At 39.1% G+C, this 13,341-nt stretch overlaps 1 protein-coding gene across 1 annotated transcript; it reads right to left on the bottom strand.

The window, feature by feature from the left end:
• Window positions 1-10,712: 10,712 nt before the first annotated feature.
• cst3 (cystatin C (amyloid angiopathy and cerebral hemorrhage)) lies at window positions 10,713-13,133 on the bottom strand. The gene is made up of 3 exons (XM_037685054.1): window positions 12,836-13,133; window positions 12,318-12,428; window positions 10,713-11,371 (listed from the first exon to the last, which is right to left on the bottom strand). Exons 1-3 carry the CDS (start codon window positions 13,031-13,033, stop codon window positions 11,294-11,296), a joined length of 387 nt encoding a protein of 128 aa, XP_037540982.1. The 5' UTR covers window positions 13,034-13,133; the 3' UTR covers window positions 10,713-11,293.
• Between the last annotated feature and the right edge of the window lie 208 nt (window positions 13,134-13,341).

Raw genomic sequence — 13,341 nt, 5'->3', positions numbered from 1 at the left:
ATTACAGAGTCCGTGTGCGCAGATGAGTACGAATGAATACAGCAGCTTGAAATAAATCAGCAGCATGAGATCAGCAACATAGATAGTCAGCAGCATATATCAACAATCAAGTGGCATTACAGTGATTTTTTTCACAGTGATTAACCTGATTAGAGATTCATGAGTCTTCACCGATTCAGGGTAGAAGCTGTTCCTCAGTCTAGTGGTTCTACACTTAATGCTCCTCAACCTCCTTCCTGAGGGGAGCGGGGCAAAATGTGTGTGTGTGTGCTGGGTGAGCGGGGCCTTCATGATGCAGGTAGCCCTCATCCTGCATCTGGAGGTGTAGATGTCTGTGATGGTGGGGAGTCTGACTCCAACAGACGTGTGCAGCCTTCACCACTCTCTGCAAAGCTTTTCTTTCTGCAGCTGTGCAGCCTCCATGCCACACGTTGATGCTGGAGCACAGGATGCTCTCCACTGCACACCTGTAGAAGGAGGTGAGGACTGAGCTTCCCAGACCATATTTGACTTAACAACTCAAGAAATGGTGACTTTACATCATCTTCCTTATAGTGCGTGAAAGAATGTGTCACTAGCAGAGATATCATCGTCATAGGCATAAAAGTCATATTAACTTAAGGTTTTCAGTTGTTTTTAATATTAAGAATTGCGTGCACAAGTTTGAATTTATTGTAGATTTTCTCTCATCCACACAAATTTACCTGTACACATAAGCTCAAATATACTTATAATAGACACACTCACCTAAATCTTTTCATAATTGAGTCTCAAATTTCTCTTAACGTGTGTGTGTGTTTGTGCGTGCATGCATTTTGTGTGTGTGTGGTTGTATTTGTTACCTTATAAGGCCCATTTTACCAACACATACCTGTGAGGACCATCTGCTCCTTATGGGGCTCAAAGCTCAGGCCGCATTAAAAAGTGCCGTTGGTGAGTTGGGGCTTATAGGTTTAGGATTAAGGTGTGAATTGAGGGGGGTTAGGTTTAGGTTTAAGCATGTACTGGTAATGGTTAGGTTTTTCCCTTGTCATGAATGTTAAAAGATGCAACCACAAAGTCCTAAACTCCCTTTGACTCGTCCCACGATGCAAGTGAATGGCTGGATCCCTTCGTCACACCGGCTCGCCTCTCGTTTGACTCTTAACAAGGCACCAGACAGCGGCAGCACCAGCTCAGCTCTTCCAACTCGACCCTCGAAGAAAAAGCAGCTCAGACTTAATCTTCCGCTGTGCAGGTTGACCAGGAACTCCTCCGTGATCCTCTGGGGCACAAAACTGAAAACCAAAATGGATAAACGCAGCGGCGAGCACTTAGCAAAATTTTTCCTGATCCATACAATTTCAGTGCACGGCTGTTGGATCACTGTTCCCTGTACATCTCTCCCACACTTTTTTCATCTTCCTGTTAATCTGGTTATAACGAGTACACTGAAACCCACCAAACAACCGTAAATTAAATGTACCTGGATTTTGTTTAGCTGATAAAACTAAATATTAAAATTTTATCTGCATTTACAAGTTATTATTCTCATATTAATTAAGGCAGCTGTGGCTGAGTGGTTAGAGCAGTTGTCTTCCAATGCAAGAGTTGGGGGTTCGATTTCACCAGCAGTGACATGCCGAAGTGTCCCTGGGCAACACATTGAACCCCTCATTGCTTCAGATGTGTGTCCCATTGGTGTAACAATGTGATCTAAAGCACTGATTATTCTTTGTACAGATCTAGTAAAGTGCTGTATGAATGGGTAAATGAGGGCACAGATTGTGTTGTAAAATGCTTCGAGTATCTTGATTAGATAGAAAGGTGTTATATAAGTACAGTCCATTTACAATATTCTCATAACATATTCTCTAACTGCATCCATATATCTCTTCTTTGTCTTTTTCCTGGCAGCTGCATTTCTAACATCCTTCTACCAATATACCCACTGTCCCTCCTCTGGACATGTCCAAACCATCTCATTCTGACCTCTCTAACTTTTTCTTCCAGCTGTTCAACCTGTGCTGTACCTCTGATCAGAATCAGAATAAGATTTATTATCATTGCACTGAGATACAACGAGAACATGTACGTACAAACGTCCGAAAGATGGGCGGAGTGCTCGAAGCTGCTACTATAAGCGCGACCTTATTCTTTTCAGAATATTTTTTTTTTATAGAAAAAGGGACAAAGCCATGGGGAGAGGGTTAGTGGTATTACAAAAAAGATCTCTTCACACCTTGTCCTAACAGGACATGATTTAAGACATCAAGAAAACTGTGCCAGCCAAGCACATTTATGAACACGATACATATGCATTTACAATGAGGCAGTCCATGAAGCACTAACAGATAGTCCATTGTCCTGATAAGATGATGGTCAGCCGGCACAGTTCTGACAAGATTTCAAAGAATGGGAGGGGGGTTGCGATAGAAGAAGCTTTTCCTTAGTTTACACATTTCCCAGGAGAAATTGATAAGTCGGTCTGTTCGAGGCCAGCCAGGTGTCCAATTCAAATAACCACAATTGTTGATTTATTCTGGCAGATTATTTTCTGTCAGCATTGAGTCTGTACTGATAACTTTCCAAGGTCCGAAATATCCAGATTATGGTGCATTCCGCTGGTCCGTGCTTACGAGCCTCTTCAAGGTCGTGTTCATGCTGACGAGTCCCAAAGTCGCAGGTGGGCTGCGATTCAAATCACTTGCAACTTACGGTTTCGCTTGTAAATCAGCTGATTTTGAGTCCTCAAAGCACAAACCGAACTTCACATAGGCAGCAGCCTGACGAGGTCCAGATTACCTGCGACCGTCTTCTTTGTATGTTGATAAACCAGGATCCAGAATATTCCAAAAACAGGAAACCTGTTATCATAAATCCAATTATATGCAATTTCGGCGTCCTCGATCAACAGCAGATATAGACACATCACCTCCAGATTTATCCAGCTGCATGCGTGTCGTCCGAGCAGATGAGGGTTCTCCGGGACCCTGTCGCTTTGGTGAAAATTTTTTGTAATTTATGTCAAAAGTCCAGTTGGCCAGATCCAAAACAGTAGTTTTCATTTCAGAAAGATGTGTAAAAATATGAGCTGCTCCGATACACAGACAGAGAGCAAAAAAGCAGGAGGAGAACAGGGAGCGGGGAGGAATGCATGCGCTCCGTTAGATGATCTCATTCCTAATCTTACCCATCCTTGTCACTCCTAAGGAGAACCTCAACATCTTCATTTCTGCCACTTCCAGTTCTCCTGTCTTTTTGTCCATGTCTCTGTCTCCAGACCATACAACACAGCTGGTCTCACCGCTGTCTTGTAAACTTTCCCGTTGACCTTTGCTGACACTCTTTTGTCACAAATCGCACCTGAAACTTTTCTCCATCCAGTCCATCCTGCATGGACTCTTTTCTTGACCTCTTTTCCAAATTGTAAGTAGTTATAAAAAAAAGATAGTCAGAGAGGAAAACCCAACAAAATAAAAAAAAAATTCTAAAATGAAACAAAGGTACTTTGTGGTTCTGGCACTCCTTGAGGTCTGTTTTAATTTAAAACACATCTAGAAACATGTTGCATAGACTTAATAATTGTTATTTACCTTAGCATTCAGTCATGAAACACTGTTTTTTTTTTAACTAAGAGTCCATCTTAACACACAGCTGGATGTTGATGCACCGCTGTGTCAGAATTTGCCTTTTATCATTTTAATTCATGTGCTATATTCATCCTTTTCCATCAATGGCTTTTATGTGAATGTTCCTGTAAAGTGCCCTGAGACAACTTTGTTGTGATTTGGTGCTATATAAATAAACTGAATTGAATTGAATCCTTTTGATTTTGGTCAATATTATGTAAAACTTTTGTTATTTCATCATTACTTAAATTACATGTAGGCTACAGTTGCTGTAACTTGTAAAATACAGCCAGATTGTTACAATTTTAGATCTTATATAACTTTTTTGTTACTATCTCTTTTGGCCAAAATTAAACAGATTATTTATTTATGTATTAAACAACATAAAAATAAAAGGTCCACAGATGCAAAAGGGAACAAAGTGAATGAACAAAAACATCCATTCAAGTTTTTCAAATCAACTTTACTTTAAAATGTTGTGGGTTTTAATAAAGATTTTTTTTACACCCAGTACCTTTATTATTGATTTGTTTTGTGCTGAATCATGAAGAATAATCTAAAAGTAGACCTGCATTTTATAGATATTCAAAGGTTTAAATTATTTCAGTCAACAGAAATAACAAACATTAATACTTTTGCAAATCATTTAAGGAAAAACACGTCTTGATTTTTTTTACTGAGTGAAGGTTTTTGTGCAAATGGTGTTAATCCCATAGATTTATCTCTTTGCATTTGGAGTCCATCAGTCTTATTTCATGGAGCCATGGGTGGTCCACCACAGTGAATGAACAGATAACCTGAAAAACAAATTATTTGTGAGGTTACATCCTTATTAATTCAGACAAAAACTACATGAATTAGATCATTATATGAACTTAACAAACAATCTGAAATCTGTCACACTCTAATTTAAATATGGCATTTTCCTCCCAGAACTGAATTGAGTGCTTAAATAAAGTAATTACTTTAGCGTGACGTGGGTTTCTGATGACGGGACAGAATTCTGTTTGTCTGTCCTTTGTGCAGAACGTCTTCACCAATTCCAGAGTCATTATGTATGCCATACCTTCACCTACCTGTAAAGAGAAAAAAACTGTTATAACAACTAAATACTACTCATTCCAAACAGTCCTGTGAAACTTGTAATAGTATGTAGTAAAAATTGCAGTAAAGAAATGTAAACCCTGAAACAGGAAATGACAACTAGTAAAATATTAGTTGTTTTTAACCAAATACATTGAGTTGACCTGGAATACAAAATGATTTAAAACTCAAAACTGACCTGCCTCTGAGCCTTGAGCACTCTTTCCACCTTATAAATGTGCTCATCTTCAGAGTTGCTGTTGTATTGAGAAACAGCAAATCCAACAGCTCTTTGGAAGTCTGCATCGTTGGGATCTATGTCTTGTTCGCCGCCTGGTGGCACTAAACCCAACCCGAGAGGAAAAGGGCAAAATCTTCCACATCATGGTTCTGTAGGAGCAACAACAGATGCACAAGAGTTAATGCTCCGTCTGCGTTCCCTCACTTTTATGAACAGTCTGCCCAGTAAACCCATGAGGCAGAGCCAATCAACTGGTTCTGCAGCACAAACCCGCCTCTGAGTTGTAATCAGGTTGATTTGTCCTGATAACTTCATAAGCAGGTCAGGAATCCCAAACTCACCTTTTACTAATGAGCACTTCACATTTATTTGTAAGATGAAAATATATACTTTAAAGAAATGGAAAATGCTTTTTTCAGGATATATTCAACAAATGGCCTAAATTACAATTTGTTATTCAAAACGTAATTCAAAATTTATTGTCCAAAGTATAAATTCCTATAATGTCCCACTTAGTGGAAAACAGACTGATGACATGTCATATTTAAAGGACATGTTGTCCCCTCAGTGATACAGATTTCTCACTTTTGAGTTTTCTGTCCATAGCTGGTGCCTTTGTTATCACAAATAAAGTGATGAATACAACATCTTCATCTTGATCCTTACTATGCAATCTTTACATTCTAAAGAGTCATATTAGTGTTTTTCTCACTAAAAAAGTTTGTCCAAAGCATCAAAACCCACGAGATAAACTCAACCTGTTGTTATTTAAATACTACATCTAAAAAACTATAGTATGTTACATTCTAATATGAACAAGCTACAATAAATGGTTGGCATGTACTATTATTTTTACATGTTAAGACAAAGGAAAATATCAAATTTAAGAAGGACAAAAAAAATTGTTTTGACACTAATGTTAAAAATGCTAATTTTCTAATTACAAACAATGATAGTGCTCAGGAAAACAAAAGTGCTAAATGTTAAAGATCTGTACTTTTTGGTCCTTATACTATTAGTACCATTATGTCACTTGTGTTTTATTCACATATTGCATAAATCTAGACATGAACACTGCTACAGCTAGCTTTTTATTTGTCCTAGTTTTTCAAGGTCTTGATAAATTATTGAAAGTCTAACAATGAAAAATCACCGTATGTTTCAGGGGTGGAGTTCAGCTTCCATCTATGAGGTTTCACTTCACTTATCCTTACTGTGAGTGAAAGGAGCAACATCTCTTACAGCACAAAAACATATTCCTAGAAAATCTGAAGACATCTTTTACATAGCAACTCAAGAAATGGTGACATTACATTGTCTACCTCTTGTGCGTGAATATGTAACACTAGCACGACGGCTCAGTGGTTAGCACTTTTTCCTCACAGCAAAAATGTCCTGGGTTCAATCCCCGGTTGGACCTGGGGTCTTTCTGTGTGGCGTTAGCATGTTCTTCTCGTGCTTGCGTGGGTTTTCTCCGGGTACTACTGTTTCCTCCCACAGATCAAAAACATGCATGTTAGGCTGCCTTCAGTCCCAGGTCTCCCTTGCAAAAGAGTTCTGTGATCTCAGTGGGATTTGATTGGTTAAATAAAGGTTAATAAATAAATAAACTAGCAGAAATCCTTGATTCAGACCTTCTGTAAGCTGCACCAAAAAAGGCACATTAAAAACACATATGAGCATACTGGAACTTTATATATTAATGTTATAACTCAACACAGTAATATAAACTTTTCAAACTCCCCAGTACCTTCAGTGATACAGACCAAAACCTCTTACATGTCTAACATCATGAAGAGGAGCAGTTTTCTGTCAGTGTGACATTACCAGTCATTTTCTTTAAAGAACAACAACAATCCCAGTTAGATTACAAAACTGAATTCTATTTTGAGGGCCTAGTTACAGTAATGTTATAACAGATGATTATAAATAAAAAGCTGAATTCATACATTTGTAGTCAGAGGTTTACATATACTCATCATAGACATAAAAGTCACATTAAGGCTTTCAGTTGTTTTTGGAAACAGTTAATGTGTGCACGAGTTTGAGTTTATTGTAGATTTTCTCTCATCCACACAAAATTTACCTGTACACAAGCTCAAATAGACTTATAAGTGGTGAAGTGATGGAAGTTGTGATTTTGTCTCAAGCCAACTTCCACTGTCATGGCAATCAATCTCTCCTGATCCATGTTTGCAGACAGTAGGTGGTGCCGTTGTCTAGCCTGAATATTTACATGCTGATGGGTGCGTGAACTCTTGAAGTTGAGAAATTTAATTCAGATTGGATGGTGCATCAGTGTTTGTAATCTATAAGCACTCAGGGCACAGGCAGCACAATGAAATGCCTTAGGGCTCCAGGCCAGTAGGGAACCTTTCAGAATATTTAACAACCGGTACTTGTTCCAAACCTTGTTACAAAATGCAAAATGTTCAACACTTGCTCTCGCCGAGATCGAATGCTTCTCCCCTCCCTCTCCGCTTTGCTGCTCTGTCTGTCTGTGAAACTGCTTCTGAGCCTCTCTTGCATTTCTTCCGAACCATAATTATGGACTTGATTTGATCAGTTGGTCCCTAAACTCAATTTACATTTCTTCGAAGAGAAGACAGGCTTTAGGCGAGCTGATTTGCCCTGTTGGCACGCACGCAGCTGGATATCTCATCGACTTGGAAGACTTGATGTGTATCTCTGCTGTCATTTGTGGATTATAAGGACGCATATTTAATTGGGTTTATGATAACCGGTTCCTGCTTTTAGGATTCGGCTTGTTGCTGGTTTTATCTACAATCAAGGAAGTCGTCGGCATCAAATTTGGACCCGATCACGCTGCTTGCCTTTATGATGGCTTGGTTTGTGTCTCGAGTACCCAGACTCAAATGCTTTGGGCTGAATGGATCAGATCTTGGGGATTTTACTCGGTCACGTTCCATCGGTGTGGCCATGTAATTTGGACATTTCAGAACCGAGTCGACCAACACAGACTCAAGGTAGATGTCATTAAGTTCTGCCTGTCCCCAAAACAACTGTGTGTTTATCTGAATTTGGCTCCCTTGGCTGGCCTTGAAGGCCATCTTACCTGAATTTGCCTGGAGAACATGTGATCTGACGCTCACCACCCCCTCCCTGAGGAATTTCCAACTGATAACCTAACCTGCTGCACACCTGGATGAAGTGGCCGAGGTGATCAGGGCTCAATCACTGGTCAATATTTTTTTATATTAATTTGTAGCTCAGATTGGGGGGATTCTGGGCTTCTCAGCACTAACTTTTTTGCAGCTCCTGAGAGGCAGGGAACCAATTATCCTCAACTGTCTCTAGTCTGATGATGAGTGCTCACCGTCCTTAAGGTTGTGTTCACAGAAGATAATAAAGATCAACTCAGAGTTGCTAAAATGCTTTGTACACAAAGTTAAATTCAAAGTCAACCTCACCACTACAATGCCATTGGGGAAAAGGAAATGCCCAAGGAAAAAGGGGACGTGGCACTGAAGCTTTTATGCAGTCTGATGTGGAGGAAGTGATTCCAGGTAGAGTCGTTTGATCCCTGGTTGTGCTGAACAACAGCTAATTTTAAAACATTGTGAACGCCTTCAGCAGCTTCCATAATCAGCTTGGCATTTAAATCTGCTTCACTATTGATACAAATTCACATCTTTTTGCTTTGGATAGAAATAAACGTTCTGCTCTAGTTTCTGGTTTTAATGAGCTGGTTCTGTTTGTATTCAGTTTGTCCAGTCTTGGCTGAGTTCCCCTTTCTGCTTGGCAGGAGACACCAAGGCCCCTGATGTCGCTCCTTCGCCCTTCACTGCCAACTCTTTATCTTTAATTTAAAAATGTATCTTTAAACCTGATCTTATTTGTTATGTGATAACAACTGTTTCTCTATCCTTAGAGAACTTTACTAATTGGCTTTTTTTTAACGTATGTGAATGTTCTTGTAAAGTGCCCTGAGACAACTTTGTTGGCGCTATATAAATAAACTGAACTGAATTGAACTGTCTGGTCTTTTACATCAGCAACACAAAGATCACTGCCTTTAAAAGGACAACCTCACAGTGGAAGGTGTTAAGTTTTAAGGGTCTGGTGTGCGTCACACGCACTTACCTGTGACCACTGTTTGAACAGAACGTCAACATTTGGCTTCGACTCTGGCCACCCGGAGGTAAGTCGTCCCAACCCCTCAGTATTTATCTACTGTACAATGACTAGTCATACTGAATGGGTGGAAGCAGTTTTTGCTTTGTAACTGTCCTTATTTGGTGTATGTTTGGGCAGAGAGCATGTCAGAGTCATGCCATGATGAGTCAGACTTTGACACTTGGCTCTTATTTAATTTGTGCAAGCCTAAAGCACATAGGTGAGTAAATAGACAAGTATGACTTCACTTTTGAAAGTGGCTTTATTTTAGAGGAGTGTTTCACACAGAAATGGTGGAAATGTAATTTAAAACCTAAACACGGTGCAAATAAACACTGCTTTATCTGCATGTTTAAATGATGTGTTCTTTTTGTGTAGCAGGACTGGATGTGCACCCACCACATGCATGGGAACAGAAGGTTATGCAAGGTCTGGCTTTTTCTACCGGGTCCTGCCAGTTTCCAAACAACAGCGTTGCATTTGAAGCTATAATCCTCATTATCCTCAGCTTTACTGTCTGGCAGTTTAAACATGCTCAACTGTCTGGGTCAACCTTTGTACAAAGCAGAAAATCAAGGTTGCTCATAACTTGCTGTATTTCACATCAGAGCTTACTGAAAGAAAGTCTTATATATTCCAAAATGTTATATTTTTATAAAAAAAACTTTAAAAATACTTGGTCTTTATTATTACTAATTTAAAACCAAAGTTTGTGTCGTTACAGAGCAGTTTCATGGTAGTAAAAATTAGTTCCTAATGAGGAAAGGGCTGAACGATTTTGGAAAATATTCTAATTGCGATATTGTTATTTTTTTTACCTCAATATTGCGATTTAATATGACTATTTTTCAATGTCTTCTCGTGTATTTTTCAACAAACACATGCAATAAATCTGTTTAAATTGTTAAAAAAGAAAAACTCGTTTTCAGCTCCACTGCAACTGTTTCTGCATTTTTTTTGTGTGTGTTTAGCTCCAGGATAGCAACTTGGCTAAAATGTGTGCGCGAGTGCATTCTATGCCGCTTATCCATTGTGTTTACCAAAGTCGTAAACTCAGGCTTGGTCACTATATTAATGGGCATCATGTCTTTCGCTATGAACTCCGTTATTGCTAGAGTTATTTCCGAGTGCAATTTTGAGTTCCTACGGAGTAATACCTTCGAACAGTTTGGTCAGTGATCCCTGTTGGCTGCTACATTGCTTGAAGTTGAAGCACTGGTCGTTGACATTCTAACCATGCAACTGTCGTAAATGGCTTTGTGTTTTTTTTGTGTTGTTAAAAATTTGTGGTGTTACCTTGAGAGGTAGCGAAAGCAGCAAGGCAGGTTCTGCACAATACATGTCGTTAAGTCTTCTTTTTTTATAGCTAAAATAATTCCAAACAACGGACGTGCTGCCTCTTTGGTACCAAACTTTCAGATGTGTCAGCTTCTGTTGAGCCTGACTCCATTGTGCAACCAGTTAAAACGCAGTGACTTCTCCTGCTCTGCTCACTCGCAAGTCACATAACCAGATCATGTGACCAGTCAAACTGCAGCCTTTGCAATTAGAAAATCGCTTTTCATCATATTGCGATATTATTGCAAATGCAATTAATTGTTCAGCCCTAATCCATTCATTAAGTGTAAAAAACAAAACTTAGGTAATTAATGTCTTTATTAATAGTGATGAACGTACAGTTTGTTAAAAGTTACAACCTTTATTTTGCATAAAAACCTACAGTATATTGAACTTTAACAATTCAATGATGGAACAAAACACAAATAATGACTTGGAGAGTTATTATTGAAGTTAAAAGTGGAAAATAAAGATAAATTAGGTGTCGGGTGATAATAATGACTAAATGTTTTACCAATCTAAACATATTGCATCTTTGATTAATGTAAGACAGTAATTTCGTCAAATCAAACAAGAATAAAGATGTTGGGAAAGCAAATGGGAAACAAACATATTAATCACAGGACCACTCAACAAAGTTAAAACTACAGTATTTTAAAACTAGGCTGATGTGTTATTTGACAACCAAGTTGCTTGTTATTTTTGTGTGGAACTATTAAAAACTGTAGACCTCTGTAGTAAAGTTTGAAACATATTAGCCTAAAGTGACGTAATGAAGGTAAGATTTAAGGATGTTAATACTTTAGAGGTTAATGTAAAGAAAAGTACATTTCACTCGGAGTGACGGTTATTCTGCAAACAATGCCGGTCCCACGTAGTTCTTTTACGAGCAGCTGCTTTTCATCACCTGGATATCTGGTAGCCACGGGCGGCTCCACACCTCAAAGTCGCAGATGTAATTCTGAAACACAAAGTTTAGAATATATATATATATATATATAAATCATATTAAACATATTGTACAAACATGTTTTCTGTTCTAAAGAGGAATTAAGCTTAGAACAATCTGTTTGTGATAAAGAGAACGTATAAATCTGCATTTCATTTTTTCCCCCTGCTATTCTCTGGTGGAACCAGACGTGTTTTCCCTCTCTCCCCCCCCACCCGCTTCCCTGCTGCGCTCTTTTGTCCTGCGAACCCTTAAAAAAAGCCTCTTTTTTTTTTTTCCTGCATACCTCTTAATTCGAAGGATCAGCTGGTCTCTCAACAAAATCGATCAACTTCTCCCGACACGAGTCAGGGTAAGGAGGACCCTCTTACCTCGAAGGAAACAAATTGGATTCGTGATAACTAGATTCTACTGTTTGGGTTGGTGAAATCTTGGATTATCTACAAATTCGTGTGGAGGTGTTGAAGCTCGACAGCGCTCGGGACTGAATGTGGAGCTGTGACAGGGAATTGGAGCAGCTGTTATCAGGACTGTGATCTTCCAGGCATTCTGTCTAGGACACGGTGTGAGAGATCTTTTTTTTTTTTAATACCGTCTCTCCTCATGTCTTCTTTCCTTTTCTCATCTAAGCAAAATATTATTCTGAATAAGAATAAGAAGGCCGCGCTAATTATTTACAGCCGCAGCTTCGCGCACTCCGCCCATCTTCGGACGACTGTACGTACATGTTCGCGTTGTATCTCGGTGCAATGCCAATAAAGTTTATTCTGATTCGGATTCTCAAAATGAGCCTTCAGCCATTATCGCTCGTGTCAGTGTTGTAGATGAACAACTACAACTGATTACCTTGTGGACCAAACCTGATTCAATCTAGCCACAGTGGCAGACATAAAAATGGCTACGACACTGAATTTTACAGATGTTGAGCGGACGATACGCATTCTTTCAAAGTTATTACCTTGGCTATCGCTGGGTCTGTGTGGACGGGACAACCTTTATATAAGCTGCCCTTCTTGCAGGTGGTCGTTGCCATTTTCACCTTTATGTAGTATTTCACACCCGCAACTACCTGTAAAGAGAACAGGTCATTCTAACACATGAAGCCCGTTTGAAACGTATAATGAGCACATACTGTGCATAACTTGAGGAAACAATAATAAAAGGAAAACATTTCCTAGGTTCCCTTCTGTTAATATTGTTCATATAATTAGTAGGTGGAGCTTGGCATGACAAATAAATAAATAAGCAACTATAAAATTTAAGACTGCTCAGTTCAGTAGATTTTAACATGATTTATGCTATTTGCCTTGTCCAGATAATCACTATCAGAACAATATAATTAAAACCATTTAGTGTCATAATCAACTTTTGATAAGTCTAATTAAGACCAGATCCACCAACTACTCATGTTTTGTTTTATTGTTCAGGCATCCCTTTTATTTAGGAATACAAAAAAAAACAAAAAACGTTACTGACCTGAGACTGAGCCTTGAGTACCTCCATATTCTTGACGTAGAAAAGGTCGTTGGAGGCTTTGTTGTGCTCGACAACTGCGAAGTTCAGAGCGTTCTGAACACCTTGATCATTAACATCTATGTCTTGTTTGCCACCAGTCATGCCACCTAACCCAGCGGCGAACAGGGGCGCGAGAAAAAGGAGAACAATCTTCCACATCTTCGTTCTCTCGAGGAAACTGCGAATGTTGAAGAAGAAAAACACCGTCAGCTTCGCCTCCCTCTGTTACGTAAACGGCAACGACGCAGTTGCTCAAACTGGCTTGGAACCGGAAGTCATAAACAGAAGGGGCGTGCATACCCGAAAATACCTAAACTTTTTTTTTTATTTAATTTTTTTTCTTCATTAAACAGTACAAATACAACTTCAAACAAAGAAGAAAGAAAAATAAAGGCTAAAAAGGAGACAGCACGACGCAGCTGCTCAAACTGGCTTGGAACCGGAAGTCATAAACAGAAGGGGCGTGC

This window comes from Nematolebias whitei, chromosome 1 (genome assembly GCF_014905685.2).
Source record: "Nematolebias whitei isolate Nwh7 chromosome 1, NemWhi1, whole genome shotgun sequence".
Taxonomy (NCBI): Eukaryota; Metazoa; Chordata; class Actinopteri; order Cyprinodontiformes; family Rivulidae; genus Nematolebias; species Nematolebias whitei.
This window is presented reverse-complemented; position numbering and strand designations above follow the sequence as displayed.

Coding starts and splice junctions, on each gene's coding strand:
- cst3 (XM_037685054.1), bottom strand. CDS start 13,033: ATGTGGAAGATTGTTCTCCTTTTTCTCGCGCCCCTGTTCGCCGCTGGG. Junction 12,429..12,835: donor TACTCAAGGCTCAGTCTCAG/GTCAGTAACGTT, acceptor TTCTCTTTACAG/GTAGTTGCGGGTGTGAAATA. Junction 11,372..12,317: donor CAGACCCAGCGATAGCCAAG/GTAATAACTTTG, acceptor TTTGTGTTTCAG/AATTACATCTGCGACTTTGA.